The sequence below is a fragment of the Sinohyriopsis cumingii genome, chromosome 2, assembly GCF_028554795.1.
Source record: "Sinohyriopsis cumingii isolate HCF-2022 chromosome 2, ASM2855479v2, whole genome shotgun sequence".
NCBI lineage: Eukaryota > Metazoa > Mollusca > Bivalvia > Unionida > Unionidae > Sinohyriopsis > Sinohyriopsis cumingii.
In genome coordinates, this window is record NC_142962.1 from 7,090,826 (window position 1) to 7,109,426 (window position 18,601).

Here is an 18,601-nt window from a genome sequence, read left to right on the forward strand (position 1 = left end):
TTCAGGTATTGAAAATTATAAGGGACTTTTCGTTCGTTTAGGACTTTCATAAACCTTTATAACAACTAATTTGGATTCGCTTCTTTATACTGTACGTTCCTTCATATTTTTCATTTATTACTTTAATAGTTAAATCGTTTGTTAAGTTTCACAAAACTTGTTGGTTTTGCTTCTTTGCTGTTACCTAAGTTTGTGACCATAGATTCGTAACAGATGGGATGGTGTCCAAGAAAAAACTACGGATTTCATAAATTGCGATTATATGGTTTAACTTAGCAGCGTGATTGTACAGATAAGTACTGGATTATATTTAGCTTTACAAATATTCAGTGAGGGTAATAACGCAATTTCAAAATGTTTTACGAGAGGTAGGCATCATCATCATCATCTAGGTTCCAAACTAAATAGTTAACAAAACCTCCCTTATGGCTCTCAACATAATACATTTTCAAAAGGAGGCAGTTTATACATGAAGCTTATAGGTTAATAACGCGACATATTTTCTGGCAAGGCCGACACAGCAGGAAAATAATTCCTAGCCCGATCGCTTGATACGTACGGCACTTGTCATTAGTGAATAGGTAATATAGACATCACAGCACAACCAGTACTATAAAATCCACTCCTTGTTCCGTCCTAGAAAGAATCTCGCCTGAAAGTCTACGAGACACAGTTTCGCAAGACACGATGATGCTAATTTTGCTTATTATAACCGTCATTGGAATCATATATGGAAGGCCATTTTACAGGGACGAGTTCCCAAATGGGTATGGTGTGCCGAATATGTGTTACGGCACATATGGCGGTAAAATCTGGGCACCTGTTGGTCATTATAATCCAACAAATCATACCCACGATAATAATCCGTTCGGACTGGTAAGTAACACGTCATGTCTTCCAGTGTTATTAATGCAGACGACAATAGACATAACCCTTTGAAAAATCGTTGTGAAGTGTAAAGAGCTAATGGCGTGCATGACTATCATCGCCAATTTGTATTGGTTATTAACTCATCCACAAATCGTTCTTGATTATCAACCTTGTTAAGCTTTTAGTAATGTCTGTAACAACATGCTGCTACTTTACTTTGGTTATTGTATAAATGCATTGCGCCGTTTTCTATATGTACTTGTAATGCTGGCGTACATGTTTAGCAAGCATTTGCAATCCACCAGTCAAACGTGTTGGAGAAGCGTTACAAATACCAGACTTAAGTGTTTTGTTTTCTGTTCTTAAGCTATTGTGGTAAGTAGTTCTTCTGAAACTACAGATTTAAATCATTTTCGTCAAGGAGTCAGGAATTGGTGACGCAGTTCGTTTGAAAGACACAAAATTGAACCTTCCTTGTGTGGTTATATATTAACCCCAATAGCTTCACCATTAGTATATAGTATGCCAACGTTCTTAATGTCCTATAGAAAGCCGGAAAGATTGCTTGATAATGTAAATGTTTCCTATAATGCGTGCTTATCAAAGTAAAGGTGTACAATTATGTACACAGTTTGCCTCCTTTCATTCACTTGCAAGCGATACCGACTACACATTAGGAAATTACTATTGCTACTGTGATTTAATTATCTCACTTGGATAAAACACAAAACTATCTAATAAATGATAAAGAATATGCAAAAATACTGAAATAATAGTTTAGAAACAAGTTGTTAAAAAACGCAGGAAACAAAAAAAAAGAAACACGTTTTACAGAGGATGAAAAAATTAAAATGTCATGGAGCACGCAGTAAACAACCGCCAGAAAGGTCAAGCGACTTTTTGAGTTTCCTTAAATAAATTTGAGTTTGCTGCATGGTTAATTCTTATCTATAGGAATATAATACCGTTGAATACTTTGAATGCAGAGATAGGGAAAAAAATCTAACATATCGAAAAGATTATCTTCATGAATATTTCAGTAAAAATGTCAAATATAATTGTGAAGAATTAATTATTAATGCAGACACAATGTATTAGGTTGAAAATTAGTCTTGTAACCGATTGCATAATGTTCATGGACATAAAGTGTGTGACAAGACTAAGTCTGCCATGTCTTTATAATCAAGAACGAGTGACAAGACTAAGCCTGCCATGTCTTAATAATCAAGAATATGTGACAAGACTAAGCCTGCCATGTCTTAATAATCAAGAACATGTGACAAGACTAAGCCTGCCATGTCTTTATAATCAAGAACACGTGACAAGACTAAGCCTGCCATGTCTTAATAATCAAGAACATGTGACAAGACTAAGCCTGCCATGTCTTTATAATCAAGAACATGTGACAAGACTAAGCCTGCCATGTCTTTATAATCAAGAACACGTGACAAGACTAAGCCTGCCATGTCTTAATAATCAAGAACATGTGACAAGACTAAGCCTGCCATGTCTTTATAATCAAGAACACGTGACAAGACTAAGCCTGCCATGTCTTAATAATCAAGAACATGTGACAAGACTAAGCCTGCCATGTCTTTATAATGAAGAACATGTGACAAGACTAAGCCTGCCACGTTTCTATAATCAAGAACACGTGACAAGACTAAGCCTGCCATGTCTTTATAATGAAGAACATGTGACAAGACTAAGCCTGCCATGTCTTTATAATCAAGAACGTGGCATGTTTTATCAAACGTTCCAACTGACTCGTTCACTGTAGAATAAGCAAGGTTGAAACCAGCTTGGCATTTATAACTAAATATTGATCAAACTATAGATAATTGAAAACATACATAAACTGCATTTTGCTGAGATTTTACATGGCACTTTCGATAGAGACCACGATGGATGGATTCAATCTACAATCATTTCTATTATATCTATAAATGTGGCCACTTTCCGCTGTGATGGGAAAGAACCCTAAAGGAGAGAATGCTAATATATTAAACACAAGGAGAATAAGATCTCGTCGGCAATATTGTTTACAATTTATTTAAATATGCAATCAAGTTATGTCGCTTTGTTGGAAAAGAAGGAATATTGTTTCTCAGACATCATTTCACACTCAAAACGTACTCTATTCGTCTAGGATTTTGCGGCTGCTAGCTATACGTGGACCCGATCCCTTTGTATGAAGGATTCGGACAGAGACGGCAAGACGAATGGCGACGAGCTCGGAGATCCACATTGCACGTGGAGCAAGGGCGGTCCTGCTCCTGCTCATAATGCCACTGGACATCCGGGTACTGTAAATCAGAATATTTTAGTACAAAAGTTCCACTGATTTCTTGAAAACACCTAATTACTTACAAGGCTAAATACGTTGTAAACTAATAACTATAAAATTTACTTTTCTATTTGCTGATCGTTTATTTCCGATAATACTACAACTATTTCTACTACTGCTGATATTTCTAATACTGATCGGACTGTTTTGAAAACACTCAGAAATATTCAATGACGTAATATGTTTGTGTGTGCGTGTGTGTGTGTGTGTGTGTGTGTGTGTGTGTGTGTGAGGGGCACTGTCAAAATCTGATTGAATGTAAGGATGAAATTATTGCAGTGTTACTTTGAAACGAAATCCTGGAAAATAAAAAGTGCAATATTTTCCATATTTTGCATGGCACGAACACAGGGGTTATAATTAATGGATAATAAATAAACACCTTCAAAAATACATATATAAAGAAAAGAAAACAAAAATGCACTACAGGTATTTGTGCGGTAATTTCAGATGTCCATGTAGTAAGTGAAGTGAAGTAACCGTGTGGACTAGTCTGATTAGGTGAAGATCTGACAGCAACCGCGTAGGGGTCATGTTCTGGTGACCTTTTATTTTACGATAATCGCTAATTTTATCAGCCAATCAGATAAAGTCTTATATCTTCGTGTTTGGAAGACTGGGTAGTATGGCTGAAGAGCATCAATATAAGCCGAACGATTGTTTTCACTTTCTGATTTCTTAAAGCAGTATGTCTGTTTGCTTATGCATAGGTAAACATAACATGACCCCTAAGCTATTGCTGTCAGATAGTTACGTAGGGCAGTGAAGATCTTATTAGAATCAGATTGCTCTCTGGACAAGCTGGTACCGTATTCAAATCTACATCGTAACCTACATAGTAAAACCGGCTACAGCTGGTTTGACATGTGAGTTTACCACTTACTTTGGCCGTAGTTAAGCATAGAAATCGAATAGTCAAGTCAGCAGAGTTTGATTTACAAAAGACTCCATTATTTTGGAATAATTAGTGACTAATTTTATTTATATTGATGATTGATTATTATGCAGTTGTTTTCCTATTAAATGCCAGGTATTGTTGTTACCCATCATTCAAACGTGGTCCTGAATACGCTGACGTGACATTCACCTTGAAAATTTTGTTTGACTACAATGAACCGTTTATAATGGCTTGCATTCAAAGCACATCTTTTACCTTGTCGGTTATAGGAATATGTGAAACTGGATACCAGTTACCTATGCCCATTAAGGTCTAGAAGAATAGTGTTACTGAGTCTCATATATTTCATCATGTTCTTTTATGTGATGCTTGGAACTCACGTTTTATTTGTTTGGTTTATCTTATGATGAATTTTTTTCTTCTTCAAATACAATTATCCATTATTTCCCTTTCATTTTCTGGTAAAGTAATGTTTAAACATTTGACGATAGTTAATTTGCACGCATCCTCCTATTCAGTTCATATGTTAAGATGTGGGTTAAAATATAACTGATTTTAATTTAACTGTTCGTAATTTCACGCTCAGGACTCCAAAGCTATTTTTGATGTTATTCTGGTAAGCGAAACTTAAAGAAGCAAAATATATTATAAGTAGCTATTTCTTGGAAGTAATAAAAATCATGAAGTATATATATATATATATATATATATATATATATATATATATATATATATATATATATATATATATATATCCAATAATGGTACATCGAAGCCGCTCATTTCTGTTAACTAGTCTAGCATCTTCATCAACAATTATTGTTTTCTTCCTTTGTTTCTTTTAGGAATCTGTGAACCACTAGGATCCCATGTTTGCTCTAACCAAGTATTCTTCTGTGGATGTCAAGACCACGCGTGTGTTGCTTCATCATAATTCACATGTACTGACTATGGATGTATTGCTACGCGATAGCACAATCAATGACATTTATGGATGGGGATGTACTCAGATATAACAAAGCTTGTAGAAATGCACACCAATCTCTTTAGAAGAAATGTATCTTAAAACTTAAACACCTGTTGTAACATGTTGTAAACTTTCCACTGAAAGTGTTCTAATCTGTACTTTCACGCATTTAGAACATCAATGAAGCAATTTTCTTTAAGGTGTATTACAACTTCCTTTATCGTTCATTGCCACGGCTGTGTGATACATGCTAACAATAAAATTATTTTTATCTACCTTTAATTTACAAAATCAGATTACAACATATCCAATTATTCAAGTCACGTTCGATGTATTTTTTTTAAATTTGAATATATTTGCGTAAATTTCCAATTTTAGTATTGCACAGACACTAACTGCTTCGGGAAATTCCGTAACTGTTCATTTACGGTCTTGAATTAGTAGTTTGCGTCACATCACAATGTCTATTTTAGTCAATGGCTTCCATCCACTACATTCTACAACAATGTCAACTGATGGGTATTGACGATCTAACAATTATACACACCACAGCCGTAAACTAATAAAGGAACAACTGGTGCATCTACATTCATACTCCACAAAAATACAACGAAATTTCATGTATTGGATTTCATGTCTGGAGTCAAATGATAAGCTTCCAAACATTAAGTGCAAAAGAGTCACACAAGTTCTTATAAATAAACATTAACAGGAGAGGGAGAGTGGATGGTTCCATGCAAATACCGACATTTCCATTTTCCAATCCTCTCGGCACATTTTTGTTGTTGAGTTTAATTATAGTGGCGTGCGCACAATTGTGCATGTGCCACTTTTTTCTGACTGCACCGCAGCCTGCTAGTTGTTCCTGGGGAAGGGAATGGTGCCACCTCCCCCAGGCTTTTATGGGTTCAAGGAACCCTGATAGTTTGGCCTCAGTCTGTGGGTCCATAATGGTCCCTTACAGTTAAATGGTTGGCTGTCATTAGTGGGAAGGAGAGCTCGGGAACGGTCCTGGTTGCTTCACATCGCTGGTTTCTTGTTGCATTTTCCTGATGTTTCTTATTTTTATTTTATTTTTGTGTTTTTCTTTTGTCAAAATGTTCTAAAAAGGGTGGGTGGGTGTTCTATGCTGTTTATAGAGGTTGTTTGTAGAAATCATATATGAAGAGAGATTTTCAAGGTTATTATGGTATTACTAGTCGAGGTGTTTAAGGTGTGCTTCCTACGTTATGTTATTTATAAGTTTTTAGATATTGCCTCTTTAAGTTATTTATTTATTTATTAATGTTTTTAGAGATTGAATGTTATTTATGCTTTATTTAGCAAGAGACCCGAGTCCTAGCCGATTATACGGTTCGTTCAGGACATCTAGGACCGGAGTCCTAGCTGATTAGTCGGTTCGTTAAGGACATCTAGGACATCAGATTTTGCGGTTTCCATAGTTTTTGATAGGTGCTTCGTAAGTGAATTATTTATTAACATCTTTATAAAATTGAATGATATGTTATGGGTTTTTATGTGGGGGCTTCTAAATTTATTTAGCTAATTACTGGGTCTTTTGGTTTTGTGGGGATAGTAATTATATTTTGTTCCTAAGTCCTGCTGAGTCTATAAATTTATTTATATTTTTATATGCTGATTGTTGTTTTTATTAGAGTCCATAAGTAACTCTGGGTATGTGTGTGGTGATCCAATCTCTTTTTGGTTTTTGTTAAATATTTTCCTAGCGGGTTGATATTTTGGGCATATATCGAATACGTAGTGTAGATCTTCGGTGGTGTGGCAGTTAAAGCAGTTAATGGTTGCTGGTTTGGGTCCTATAAACCTTCCAAAACTGCTTGCTAGTTTAGTTTTTCCAGTTATTATCCTGTTTATGGTTTTCTGTTCTAAATAGGTACCCTTAGGTAGCTGTATGTTCCTATCAACGGCTTTTTGGGTTTCATGGTGCTTTTTACCTTTTGTGGAGGAGTTCCAAAAATCTTGCAATTTTTGGTCTATATATGTTTGTGCGAAGCTTAGTGCTTCTGTAGAGCTATAGTTGAGCTTGATAAAGTTTTGATCTCCTAGTTTGGTTTGTGCAACTTTGTCTGCTGTTTCGTTGCCAGAGATTCCAATGTACGACGTATCCACATGAGCTCGACTAATTAATGTGCTGTGGTGATATCGTCGATTAATTGGCATGCTCTGTCGAGGAATTGTTCCCTAGAGTGTGTATTGCGATTTTGGATCGATTTGATAACGCTTAGGGAATCGCTTATAATGACTGCTTTAGGTATTTGGTTGTCTCTGATCCATTGTAGTGATTCAAGTATAGCACAAAATTCAGTGATGTAAATGGAGCAATAGTCAGGTAATCTGGATCCCGTTTGTATATTGAATTCAGAGATGACTATTGCTGCTGCTGTTCTTGGTGGGTTGTTTGTTTTTTATCCATCTGTATATATTTTAACATAGTCCGGGTATTTTTGGTTGATTTCGTTTACCAGTACAGGTTTTAGTAAGTTTTCTTGTCCTTCTTTATTGCCTAATTTGGTAGCTTCAATGTTAATCCTTGGTGGGTTTTTTAACCATGGTGATTTGTTCTGGTCTGTATTGTTTGCTACCTGTATTTTTAGTAGAGGTATCTTTTCTCTTAGTTCAAGGATTACTTTGCCACTTGGTGTGGTGGGTATGATTTTGGGTTTGAAGACAACTTTACACTTGTTTATAGCTATTTTGGTGGGATGGTTGTCTGGGTGGTTCTCCTGTTAGTGTTTGTAGTTCTTCTAATGATGTTGAGGGGAGTGTTCCTGTGCATAATAGTAAGGCTTTTCTCTGGATAGTGTCAAGTTTTTGTAGTACAGGTTGCTTAGCCGAGTTATATGCTTGGCAACCGTAATCCAGTTTTGATCTAATTAGGGTTTTATATATTGTGAAGAGGGTTTCCTGGTTGGATCCCCAGTCAGTCCCTGTGATGTTCCTGAGTAAATTGAGAGCTTTGTTACAATTCTGGGTGAGTTGTTCAATGTGCTTTTTTCATGTTGTCAGAGAACATTCCTAGGAATTTTACTACTGTTACGTATTTGATTAATTGATTTTGCATATAGAAGTTTGGATAGACTAGGTTGTTATTTCGTTTGGGGGTGAATATGATTGCCACAGTTTTTTCATGGGATATTTTGAAACCCCATTTGTCCGCCCATCTCCCTATGTTGTCTAGGCTCTGCTGGATTTCTTTAACTACTGTTTTATTGGCAGGATTTCCATTCCTCCATATGCCACTATCATCTGCAAATTGTGACAAGTTTATTTTTGTGGAGGCTGCATTGAGGTCAAGGTCGTTTACCATTAGGTTAAATAGTAGGGGACTTATTACACTGCCTTGCGGTGTTCCATTTTCAAGTGAAAATTCTTCCAAGGGGTGTTGCCTATTCTTGTGGTAATTTTCCGGCCAGTGAGGAAATCGGCAAACCAGTTGAACACGAGTCCAGTTATTCCAAATTGGTTTAATTTGGCCATTAGTCCATTAGTCCATACTAGGTCGAACGCTTTTTCTAGGTCTAGAAAAACCGCTATGAGGTTGTGATCGGTTTTCCTATGTGCGTTAAAAGCGAGTTTGATGTCTGTTTCCAATCTGAGAAGTTGGTCAGTGGTGGACCGTTTGTTCCGAAAGCCACATTGATTTATGGAGAGTAGGTCTTTGGTTTCTAGGTGGTGTTTTAACCTATTTGCTATTCTTGTCTCCATTATTTTGCAAATATTGTTTGAAAGGGAGATGGATCGGTACGAATTTATGTTGGTGGGATCTTTACCTAGCTTGGGGATTGGTATTACTATGGCCTGTTTCCATTTGGTGGGTATTTGGCCTTTATTCCATATCCTATTAAAGAGTTTGATTATGGCTATTGTTATATTGATAGGTAGTTTTTTTTTATAGATAATGTAACCTAACTGATCCTTACCAGGGGATGTTTCGTTTTTGGATCGTAGGGCTATCTCCCATTCAGGTACTGTGATGTCCCTATTTAGGTGCGATTCTTTTGTTCCTTGGTCTTGAAACATTTGAGGCTGGGTTTCCTCCATTAGTTTTTTTTTGTGTTCTTGAAAGTTTCTGGTATGGTTATTGTTGCTACTCATGTTCGAAAAATGCTTCGCTAGGAGGTCTGCCTTATGGCATTTTTAATTTTTGGGGCTGAGGTAGTTGCTTTCCCTTTTATGGCTTTTATCTTGTCCCATATTTGTTTTGAGTTTGATTTTAGACTCAGTTTAGAGCGAAAGGTTTGCCATAGATTAATTTTAGCAGTTTTTATAGTTTGTTTTAGTACTTTTTCTTTATCTTTATATTGCTGGAAGTAGATATAATTTTTTGTGCGTTTATGTTTATTTAAGGCCATTTTTTGCCTTTATGTGCTATAGTGCACTGTTTACCATGGTACAGGGTTTTTAGTTTGGATATTAGTTGTCTTTGGGATGCATCGGTTAGCTGCCTCTATAATTGTGTCTGTTATGTTATCATAATACATGTCAATATTTGGGCTTTCTAAGTTATCTGGATTTACTCTAGCTAGTAATAACTGGAATTGGTCCCAGTCTGCCTGTTGGTACCTCCATATAGGTGAGGTTTCGTTTGGAATGTGTTGAGTTTTTTTTTAATATTGATTGTGATGGGGAAATGGTCACTTCCTAACGTATCTTCTTGATCCTCCCACCAATTTGTGATTTGAGCCAATTTTGGGGTAGTGATGGTTAGGTCTATGGCTGAGAGAGTGCCATCCTCAGGGTTTAATCTAGTGTTCGACCCGTCATTTAAGATGACCAGATTGTTCTCAGTTATCCATTTTTCAACCATTTTTCTTCTTTGATTTTTATTTTTACCTCCCCATCACTGAATGCGTTGAAGTCGCCACAGATAATTAGATTGTTGTTGTTGTTATTAGTGATTGCCCTTAGTGAGATTAGGTTGGTAGGGCAGAAGGTACCCCTGGGTCGTATTCATTTATTATTTGAATGTTTGTGGTTCCTATATTTATCATTACTGACATTATTTCGATGCTATTATTGATGTTTAGATTAGGGGGTACTTCTGTTATTTCATAGTTGATTAGTGTATCTATCAAAAAAATTGCTAGTCCACCCCCTTTCTGCCCCTTGGGTCTGTTTTTAAAGATTCCCTGGGTATAGTCTTGTAGTTTGGGCAGGCGTTTGTGTTCTTGTGTTATGAGGGTTTCCTGTAGGCATATAACGTCTGGTTTTACGGCCGTATTATTCAGTTTGTTCTGCAGTTCTGATAGGTTTTTAAAGATTCCTCTGCAGTTACATTGCCAGATGGTGATTTTATTATTATTTGTACTATCCATTTTTGACGTTGTCTTTATCTGTTAGTCGTGTGGTCCAATCAGCTAGTATGGTGAAAATGGTTTTGAGGGTTCTCATTATGCTATTGAGATCTTGTATTAGGGTTCCTGTTCTTAAGTTCATTACTTCCTGCATTAATTCTCTGTTGGGGTGTGTGTGTTAGGTTTGGGGATGTTTTGGGTGACAGTTTTGTTTGTATCTGGAGTGTTATCAGGGTGGTCTTGGTTTGTCACAATGTGGGTTGTAGTTTTTGGTTCTTTTGTTTCCTGATTCGAGGGTATATTTTGTGGTGCAATGTTTTCCCTTCTGATTCTGTGTGGAGAGTTTTGGTGCTCATTGATTGTTTCAGAGGTAGATTTTGGTGTGCTAGGGTTGTTTTTACAGATAATGTTTTTGGCAGAATGGTAGGTGAGGTGTTTTTCGTTCATTAAGTCCACTATTTGTTTCTCTTTTATTGCAAATCTGCATTCAGCCGATCTAGGATAATGGTTTTCTTTACAGTTAGCACAGTTTTGTTTAGTTGTGTGGCATTCTCCTTTGTGTGGACTTATATCTTGGTTTGAATCTACATCTGAGGGCATAGTGTCCCCAGTGCAGGCATTAGGTGCAAAATCTTGGCCTATTTATGTAGTTTTCCAGCTTATGGTACACTCCTGACTGTCCTAGTTTTATTATTGAGGGTATTGGCTCGGTAGCCTCTATAACTGCTTTGTTTGTTTCTTGTCCCTTGTGATTTTTAAGACGATAGACTTTGGTGGTCTGTGTTCCATTTGTTGTGAGTTTATGAAGTAGGAGTTCATTGCTTATGTCCTTGTTGTATCCGTTTAGTGCTGTTACTTTTTTTAAAGATAGTCGTTTTAGTGGTTTTAGCCAGATTAGTTATGGTTTCACTGTGTTTGGAGTTCGAAGTGACACGTGTTTTCCTTTAAGTGCTGTGGTGTCTCTCTACTTTGATCTTTACTGGGCCTATAGTTTCAATTTGGATGAATTTTTCCACCTGTTGAATTGTGCTGCATTGGACAATCAGGTAGTTTCGCCTTGGTCTTATCAGTTTTAATTGTCCAGTATGAATCTGGGCCAGTGCTGTCATAACACTATTGGTACTTAGACTAGTAATTCTGTTGCACCTGCTGCTTATGTAAATGGTGTGTTCGATGGAATGATAATTGTGAATTTTGTTGTTGTTTAATTTCCTGTTTTGAGTTAACCTTACTTGTGGGGGGAGGGGTTGGTTGTTTTGGGGTTTTAGTGGGCCCTTGCCTTTACCTAGGTATGTGTTTTTGGGGTGTTGGGTTGTTTTGGGTCTTTGGGTTGCCTTATTAGTGATGCTGCTGGGTAGTTTGGTAGTGTCTAATTCATTGGATTTGTTCCCATAGGTTGGTGGTTCCCTTGGTGTTATTATCCTAGATGGTCCAGGAGTTTGGCTTGAGTGTATAGTTTCTTTCCTAATGTTTTGATTTATTGTTTTATGCTTGATTTCCTGTTGTTGGTTTGTTTGCATGTTTCTAGGATTGGTTATTTCATTTTTGGTGAATTATGGGGTGCTGGTTATGGTTATGTGGTCTAATTGTGGGGAGTTTAAGGTAAGTAGGTTACTGTCAAATTCATTTGTTAGGTTTGGAATAGTGGTGTCTATATCTTCATTTGTGTGTGGTTTTTCCGCTTCCTTGAAGAGGATAGGCGATAGTATTGGCATTGTATTTATATTGTTTCCTGGAGTGTAGTTTTGTGTATCTAGCAGTTTCTTTTGGTGGGGTGGGGGTGTTAGTTATATTGTTGTTGTTGTTGTTGTTCTAGGGATTAACGCCATTTTTCAGCTCAAGATATCCTATAGATGGCGGCCAGTATAACTGGCGGAGGAAGAAGCCTGGAAAACCCAAGGAAGAACCACCGACCCACGAGAAGCTACTGGCAGGCTTTCCCACGTACCCATGCTTGCCGAGCCTTGGACTCGAACCCACGCAGACAGAGGTGAGATGGCAGTGATCCAGAACGGTGAGCGCTTTAGACCACTCGGCCAGTCGGGGCCCCGTTAGTTATGTCTGCTGGTTTGTGGTTTGTTTGGTCTGTGTTTGTGACCAGAATTTGGGGTCCCAGTGTGATGTTGGTTGAATTGGAGTTTGCTTTGGTTGGTACGACTTGCGTTAATCTTGCTTGTTTTACATATTTTATTGGTGCTGTTTGGAGTTGTGATACATCCATTATTTTTACTGATTTGTTGATAGGGTTGTTTGGTGGCTTGTGTGTTTACGTGTTTGGATTGAATAGAGCCATTTGTTTGGACCTAGTTTGCATTCTTCTACTTAAATTTCATCTAGCATTGAATGATAACTTATTTTTTGTATTTGTCTTAACGCCCAGTGTGCTTCTCCGCTCAGAGTCTCTCCTTTGTTCCTTTGTTTTCTGTTACGTGTTCCTATCGTTCCTTTGTTTGAGAGTTCCTTTGTTCTGTGCACTTCTTTTGTTCACGCCTTGGCGGGTTGCTAATCGTTTCCTCTTCTTATTATTATTTCTTTGCTCTTGTTTTCCTGTTCCTTTCTTGTATGTTAATTGGTGATGTTGATGGCCGCACTCAGTAGAACTTTTAAAATTATACACCAAGCCGGTTTTACACAGCAAACAAATCAAGCAAACTGACAGATAGTTTTCAAACTCGGCACATATATACAGAAAAATACAACTATGATTACCAAAACAAGAGGTGATACAACCTGGGTACATGATGTCAATAAAACCAATTGTAATTAACCGTGAGGAAACCCTATTTGATGTAATCACGATTTACAGATACAAGACAAAATTGACATTCTTGGACATGGCATGCAGATGACATGTCTAATTGAAAATGTAACTGAAAAACGTTGAAGGATATTGCGAGATCCTGGTGCTAATGAAATTGATCAGGATGGGAATCTTGGTGTTTCATGATTTATTTTTGCAGAATCAAGACTTTAGACATATCCTTATAGTTACATTTGGAAGCTAATGGCACAGTCCAGGTCTATAAGGCCACTTACTCACTAGCCTAGCTGGTATAGATCTTTTAGCTCGTGAGCCTGAATGTGAGACAACGAAACTGGGTTTGATTCCGGACTGCGACAGTTAGACTTTATAGCCTCCCGTTACACAAGAAAGGAACATTTTCCTGCCCACTTGTGGCAGAAAAATTGTACATTAAATACAAAACGTTTACAGTGCTAAACCATTTACAATGCAGGACACCAAGGCGTATAAAACGCAAGAGAGTGCAAGACAACAAAAGCTTATGCTAAACGCACACTATCTCGCTGTGTACACTCAGTCAGATCCATAACCGCACAACGGAACTCAGGGTATAACTGGATTCTTTACCCCGAACAGATTCATACAGTTAGCTGTCTCGAGCACGCTGTATTGTGTGCGAGCGAGGCGTGTGTACTCAGTATCTGAACACTTCCTACAGTTGTATACAACAACTACACGAAACGCGATTTCCGATGAAACAATTCCTTCCCGCGATGAAACCGTGGTAAGAGCTGTCCACGAGAATGATAACACGAGATCGAGCACGATAGTAGTAGAAATAGTATTGGCACTGAATCAAAACTATATAGCTTAGGATCACCTCGGTGGGTGTTGTAAACAAATAATTAAGTTTCATAATTCATGTCAAAATGAAACAAAAATAACTTCACACTTTATATTAATATTGACTCGATCCGGGCAATAACACCGTAGGCGATCATCTTGTAGATAACAAGAACCGAATAAAGCGGACAGCTTGTAAGAAGGTACAATCCGCCAATTAACCCACCCCCCACAAGGTGGACCTCAACAATTAATATAAAGTGTGAAACTTATAGGTGGAATAAACAGAGAACTGAGCAGATATAAAGAACAGAATGACACGAACCACCATACATGAAAGGAAAAAAAAAAACAATTTGATCAATTACATAACAATTGTGATAATACATTACATTAGGAAGATACACTTATATTTTAAATAAATCTTTCACCGAATTTCAAACACAAATGTATTTATATAAATAGCCGGTCTGTTTTAAATGATAGAATTGACTCATCATATAATCGAGTGAACGATCGAAGTCAATGCCTTGTACAACATCATAACCTGCTAATTCCAGTCCATCCAACTTCACTGTGCTTGTTCCTCTAGCTCCTTTCGCTTTTTTCCTTCTCCGACCTCCATACTGACTCGCCTCTTTTCGGCCCTCGAACTTTGTGTGGGTAGGTGGATACGTAAGTACGTAGATACGTAGATACTTGGATCAGTAGGTACGTGGATACGTCAGTAAATACTTCAGTGGATACGTCAGTGGAGCTATGTTCCCTTTCAAAATAAACAGAGAAGCAAACTAAATCTTCTGTCAGTTGACTTACTGGGAATAGATCATTACTCCCCTCTCGTTATGTCAGATTTCGTTCTAACGGAATTCAAACAGATCACAAAGGCTGTCTGGTCAAGCTAAACACGGCAGACCATAAACAAACCTAGTTGCATAAGATTAATGTACATACTAACGGTTATTTCATCCTGAATCCCATTAACATCACACGAGACACAGCAGTTTCTTTCTCGGCTCCATCACACAGATGATTGCATGAAATTCATTATATCGATTAACTGCGTTATTTTCAGGGAATACACACATCAGAATCGTTAACATACATGAAATCATCTAAGATCGGTGAATTCAAACGGATTCTCGTAACTTATGTCAACTAAAGTAATGCATGAAATTCTTAGGTTCCTTTAACAATCAAGACGACAAATTCAAACAATTCGTCAAACTTATATAAAGAAGAACTTTATACGAATTCAAATAGATGAACTCAAACACGGTTACACTCATATCAAGAGAATTGATCTACGGATTTAAACAAATAAATTCATGCAAGTATAAGCAAATAAATTCAAGCAAATCTTTGTATTAGTATCAAAGAATTACATGAGATGGACGCAAATACCTTGTGCTTCCAGGTTTTGTTCGCTTCTAGCGCCGAATTGTGTCTGTCGACTTTCCCGACATTCTGTCCCTTTGACGACTGTTTTACGAGAGAATTTCTTCTAAATTTATTCTCGGAGTCCCTTATATTATCACTCATGCAGGAGAAATGCAGACTGATTAGAATTTTAAATGCCGTCAATTTTAAAGTTAGGAAATTAAGTATGGGAAACAAATCCCCTTATTTAGCGTAACCGATCAGGATTAAATATATCTACCGCCTTTTATAACTAGACGACAAAATTTCGGTCAGCCTGACTTCTAGATTTCCAAACCTAATTCTGGAGAAACTCAAATCTGACAGTTCCGATATAAAATCAAAGTGAATCTTCCCTTTTTCTAGTCGTCAAACGGTTAAATAAACGAAGACTTACTTAAGAATCACTTGATCTCCCGACACAGACATTAGAAATCATTGCAGAATAGCGATGTATTAAGCAATTAATTGCTCTGTAACCCCAAACTAATGTGCTCTTCATAGATCGACAGAAATTTGCATCCTTACACATCCCAGGTCCTTATCTTGCTTGTAGAAAAATCAAATGTTGCGTTTAGATTTAATTTGAGAGATATCATTTATTCAATTATTTATTGATATCACAAAATGCTCATACTACTGTTTGGACTAAACAGTATTTTAGAGTTATTGAGAATTCATTTAAAACATTTTCGATCATTCTACTGTGAATACATCAATATTGTTGGCATATCAACACCTTCAAGGCTATTGGTACGTCAGACCATTCAAAAGTCTATATAGTAGTCAAGTAGTCGCTAGCCTAGATGTCACTACCTCCGCTACTCAGTGTACTCATACCAGCCTGGACTATATACCAATTATAGTTAAATGAGGTATAGGACGATTGGTATGGTTCTTTCCGCTGCAACGTTTTCCTGTGCTACTAGGCTAGCTCAAACTTTCGTACTATATAGATCGATGCATCCCTTGTTGTTTGGTTAGGGACACTGACTAGTCTAACCTTACAAAAACACTTGTCCGTCTTCATCAAGCTATATACTAATCAAGTTTTTAATTATATATGTGTCTACTACAGTAGTCACAGTAGTCAATCTATATTTAGTTACATACATATTTAGATACATACATATTTATGTACATACACATTTAGGTACATAATATTTAGGTACATGCATATTTAGTTACATACATATTTATGTACATACACATTTAGGTACATACTATTTAGGTACATGCATACACATTTAAGTACATAATATTTAGGTACATGCATATTTAGTTACATATTATGTACATACACATTTAGGTACATAATATTTAGGTACATGCATATTTAGTTACATACATATTTAGGTACATACATATTTTCTATGTATCTATATTGTCGCTAGCTACGTATCTACTAACGTAGCTTTCACCATGTCTCTAAATATGTCTTTATAATCAAAATTGCTTTACGCAATCTGTCTCTCTACGTTAGTGCCTTTAAATTAAAAATTTTTTGTACTACCTCCATAGTAGTTAGCTTCTTGTACATTTATTTCAGTATGTTCTACTCTAATACAATCGTGTAGCATTCACAATTAATCCTTAACACATACATATACAAGTTCATTTAACCTATCCTAAGTTGGGCACACCAAGGTTAATCCTCTATAAAATTTCCTATTATTAGTAATATTATTTTTAGGCAGGTTAATCCTTTTACTTTACATTAGTAGTTTTAGTAGCCATCAGCCAGCATATATTAAATGAGAGTTTCCGAGCACTAGCTGAATCGAGCGTAAAATTGCGGTAGCTGAGGCTTTATATAGGCGAACAGGACATTTTTATGTAACACTTAAATATATATATATATATATATATATATATATATATATATATATATATATATATATATATATATATATATATATATATATATATATATATATATATATGTATAGTGGAAACAAGAATATGTATGAGATTCATCTTGGACCTTTGGAAGTGGATGATTCTGAAATAGAATGGAAGCATTCTCATGGATTGTTGGAGGTTGTTAAGAGTACAGAGATTTCATAAAGGCTGTACAAGGAATGTACTAATGGAAGGACTTGGATTGGATGATTTAGAAGTACGTAATATGTATTGATAACCTCGTATTGCTAGCGAAGTAAAGTATTTAGATTATTGCTTCAAGAAAGTAAATGTAGATGGAAAATCTACGAGCAGAGAAATTGGTTGGAATAATTGAGGCTTAAGAGAGTTAAAGAAAGGTAACAAGAAGTTTACAGTGAAGAATATGCAGATTGTACTCAAAGATACAGTAAAGTTTGAATTTATAAAGAGTTTGCAGTCATGCTGGAATATGGTGTAACACCAGATAAAGGAAATATATCAAACTGAGACTTCACAAGAAGTACACGAAGATTTTGAAAACTTCAGGAGCATATATAAAGTAGAAGATAAGAAGATAAAGCAATGATATCCACAGTTGGAGGCATTAGGACTAGACATCCTATGATGCAAGGATTAACTGGTGGAATGACTGCACGATTTATAAGAGTGCTACAGAACTTTTGCCATATGTATTGGAAATGTAGAAAAGGGACTGTCTACCAGAACTATGCTTTTATGGTACGAGTCATAGTGGAAAAATGTTTGTACGCTAGCTTGAATTTAAATAGTAAACACGTGGCTAATGATGCACATGGAGTGAGCAGACTAAGCTTAAATAAAGGAGAGTACCAGCTGATATTTAGTAATTGGAATAACAATCAGCTGATATACCAACCAGACTGTGTTGAGAAATATGGATGAAGGAGGAATGACAAGCACAAAGACATTTGGAGATACATGGACTGGAAGAGGCTATTAGTAGTAAGCTTATATGGGGTTTCTTATCAAAAACCCTATTTTGGATTAGGAAGACAGCATGATTACCCAACCCCCACCCCATCATTATGTTTATCATGAAGCTCAACAGGATAGTAAAGATTAACTTCAACAAATTAACTAACATCGTCTGTTATGATTTTATCACTTTCATCAAAAGACTTTTTTTCACTGATCCAAATGAAACAACCATGCGGCATAAACTCAGACATGATCTATCCATACAGATTATTACTATCAAAATATATTATATAAACTTGGTAGCGCCATATTATCAAATTGTTTAAATATTTATTCTTGGCGCTTGCATATTTTGTTG

General features: G+C 36.4%; 1 protein-coding gene across 2 annotated transcripts in view; it reads left to right on the forward strand.

The window, feature by feature from the left end:
* Positions 1–552: 552 nt before the first annotated feature.
* The window catches only part of LOC149804294 (temptin-like), an 81,087-nt gene continuing 63,038 nt past the window's right edge, over positions 553–18,601 (forward strand). The window contains exons 1-3 of one of the 2 annotated variants that reach the window (XM_089938562.1): positions 558–876; positions 3,020–3,173; positions 4,961–5,401. In XM_089938562.1, the coding sequence (XP_089794688.1) occupies positions 688–876; positions 3,020–3,173; positions 4,961–5,049 (432 nt within the window). In that variant the 5' untranslated portion in view covers positions 558–687 and the 3' untranslated portion in view covers positions 5,050–5,401. Of the gene's footprint in view, positions 877–3,019; positions 3,174–4,960; positions 5,402–18,601 lie in introns of those variants that run through there. The other variant, XM_089938573.1, reaches the window with a different exon arrangement.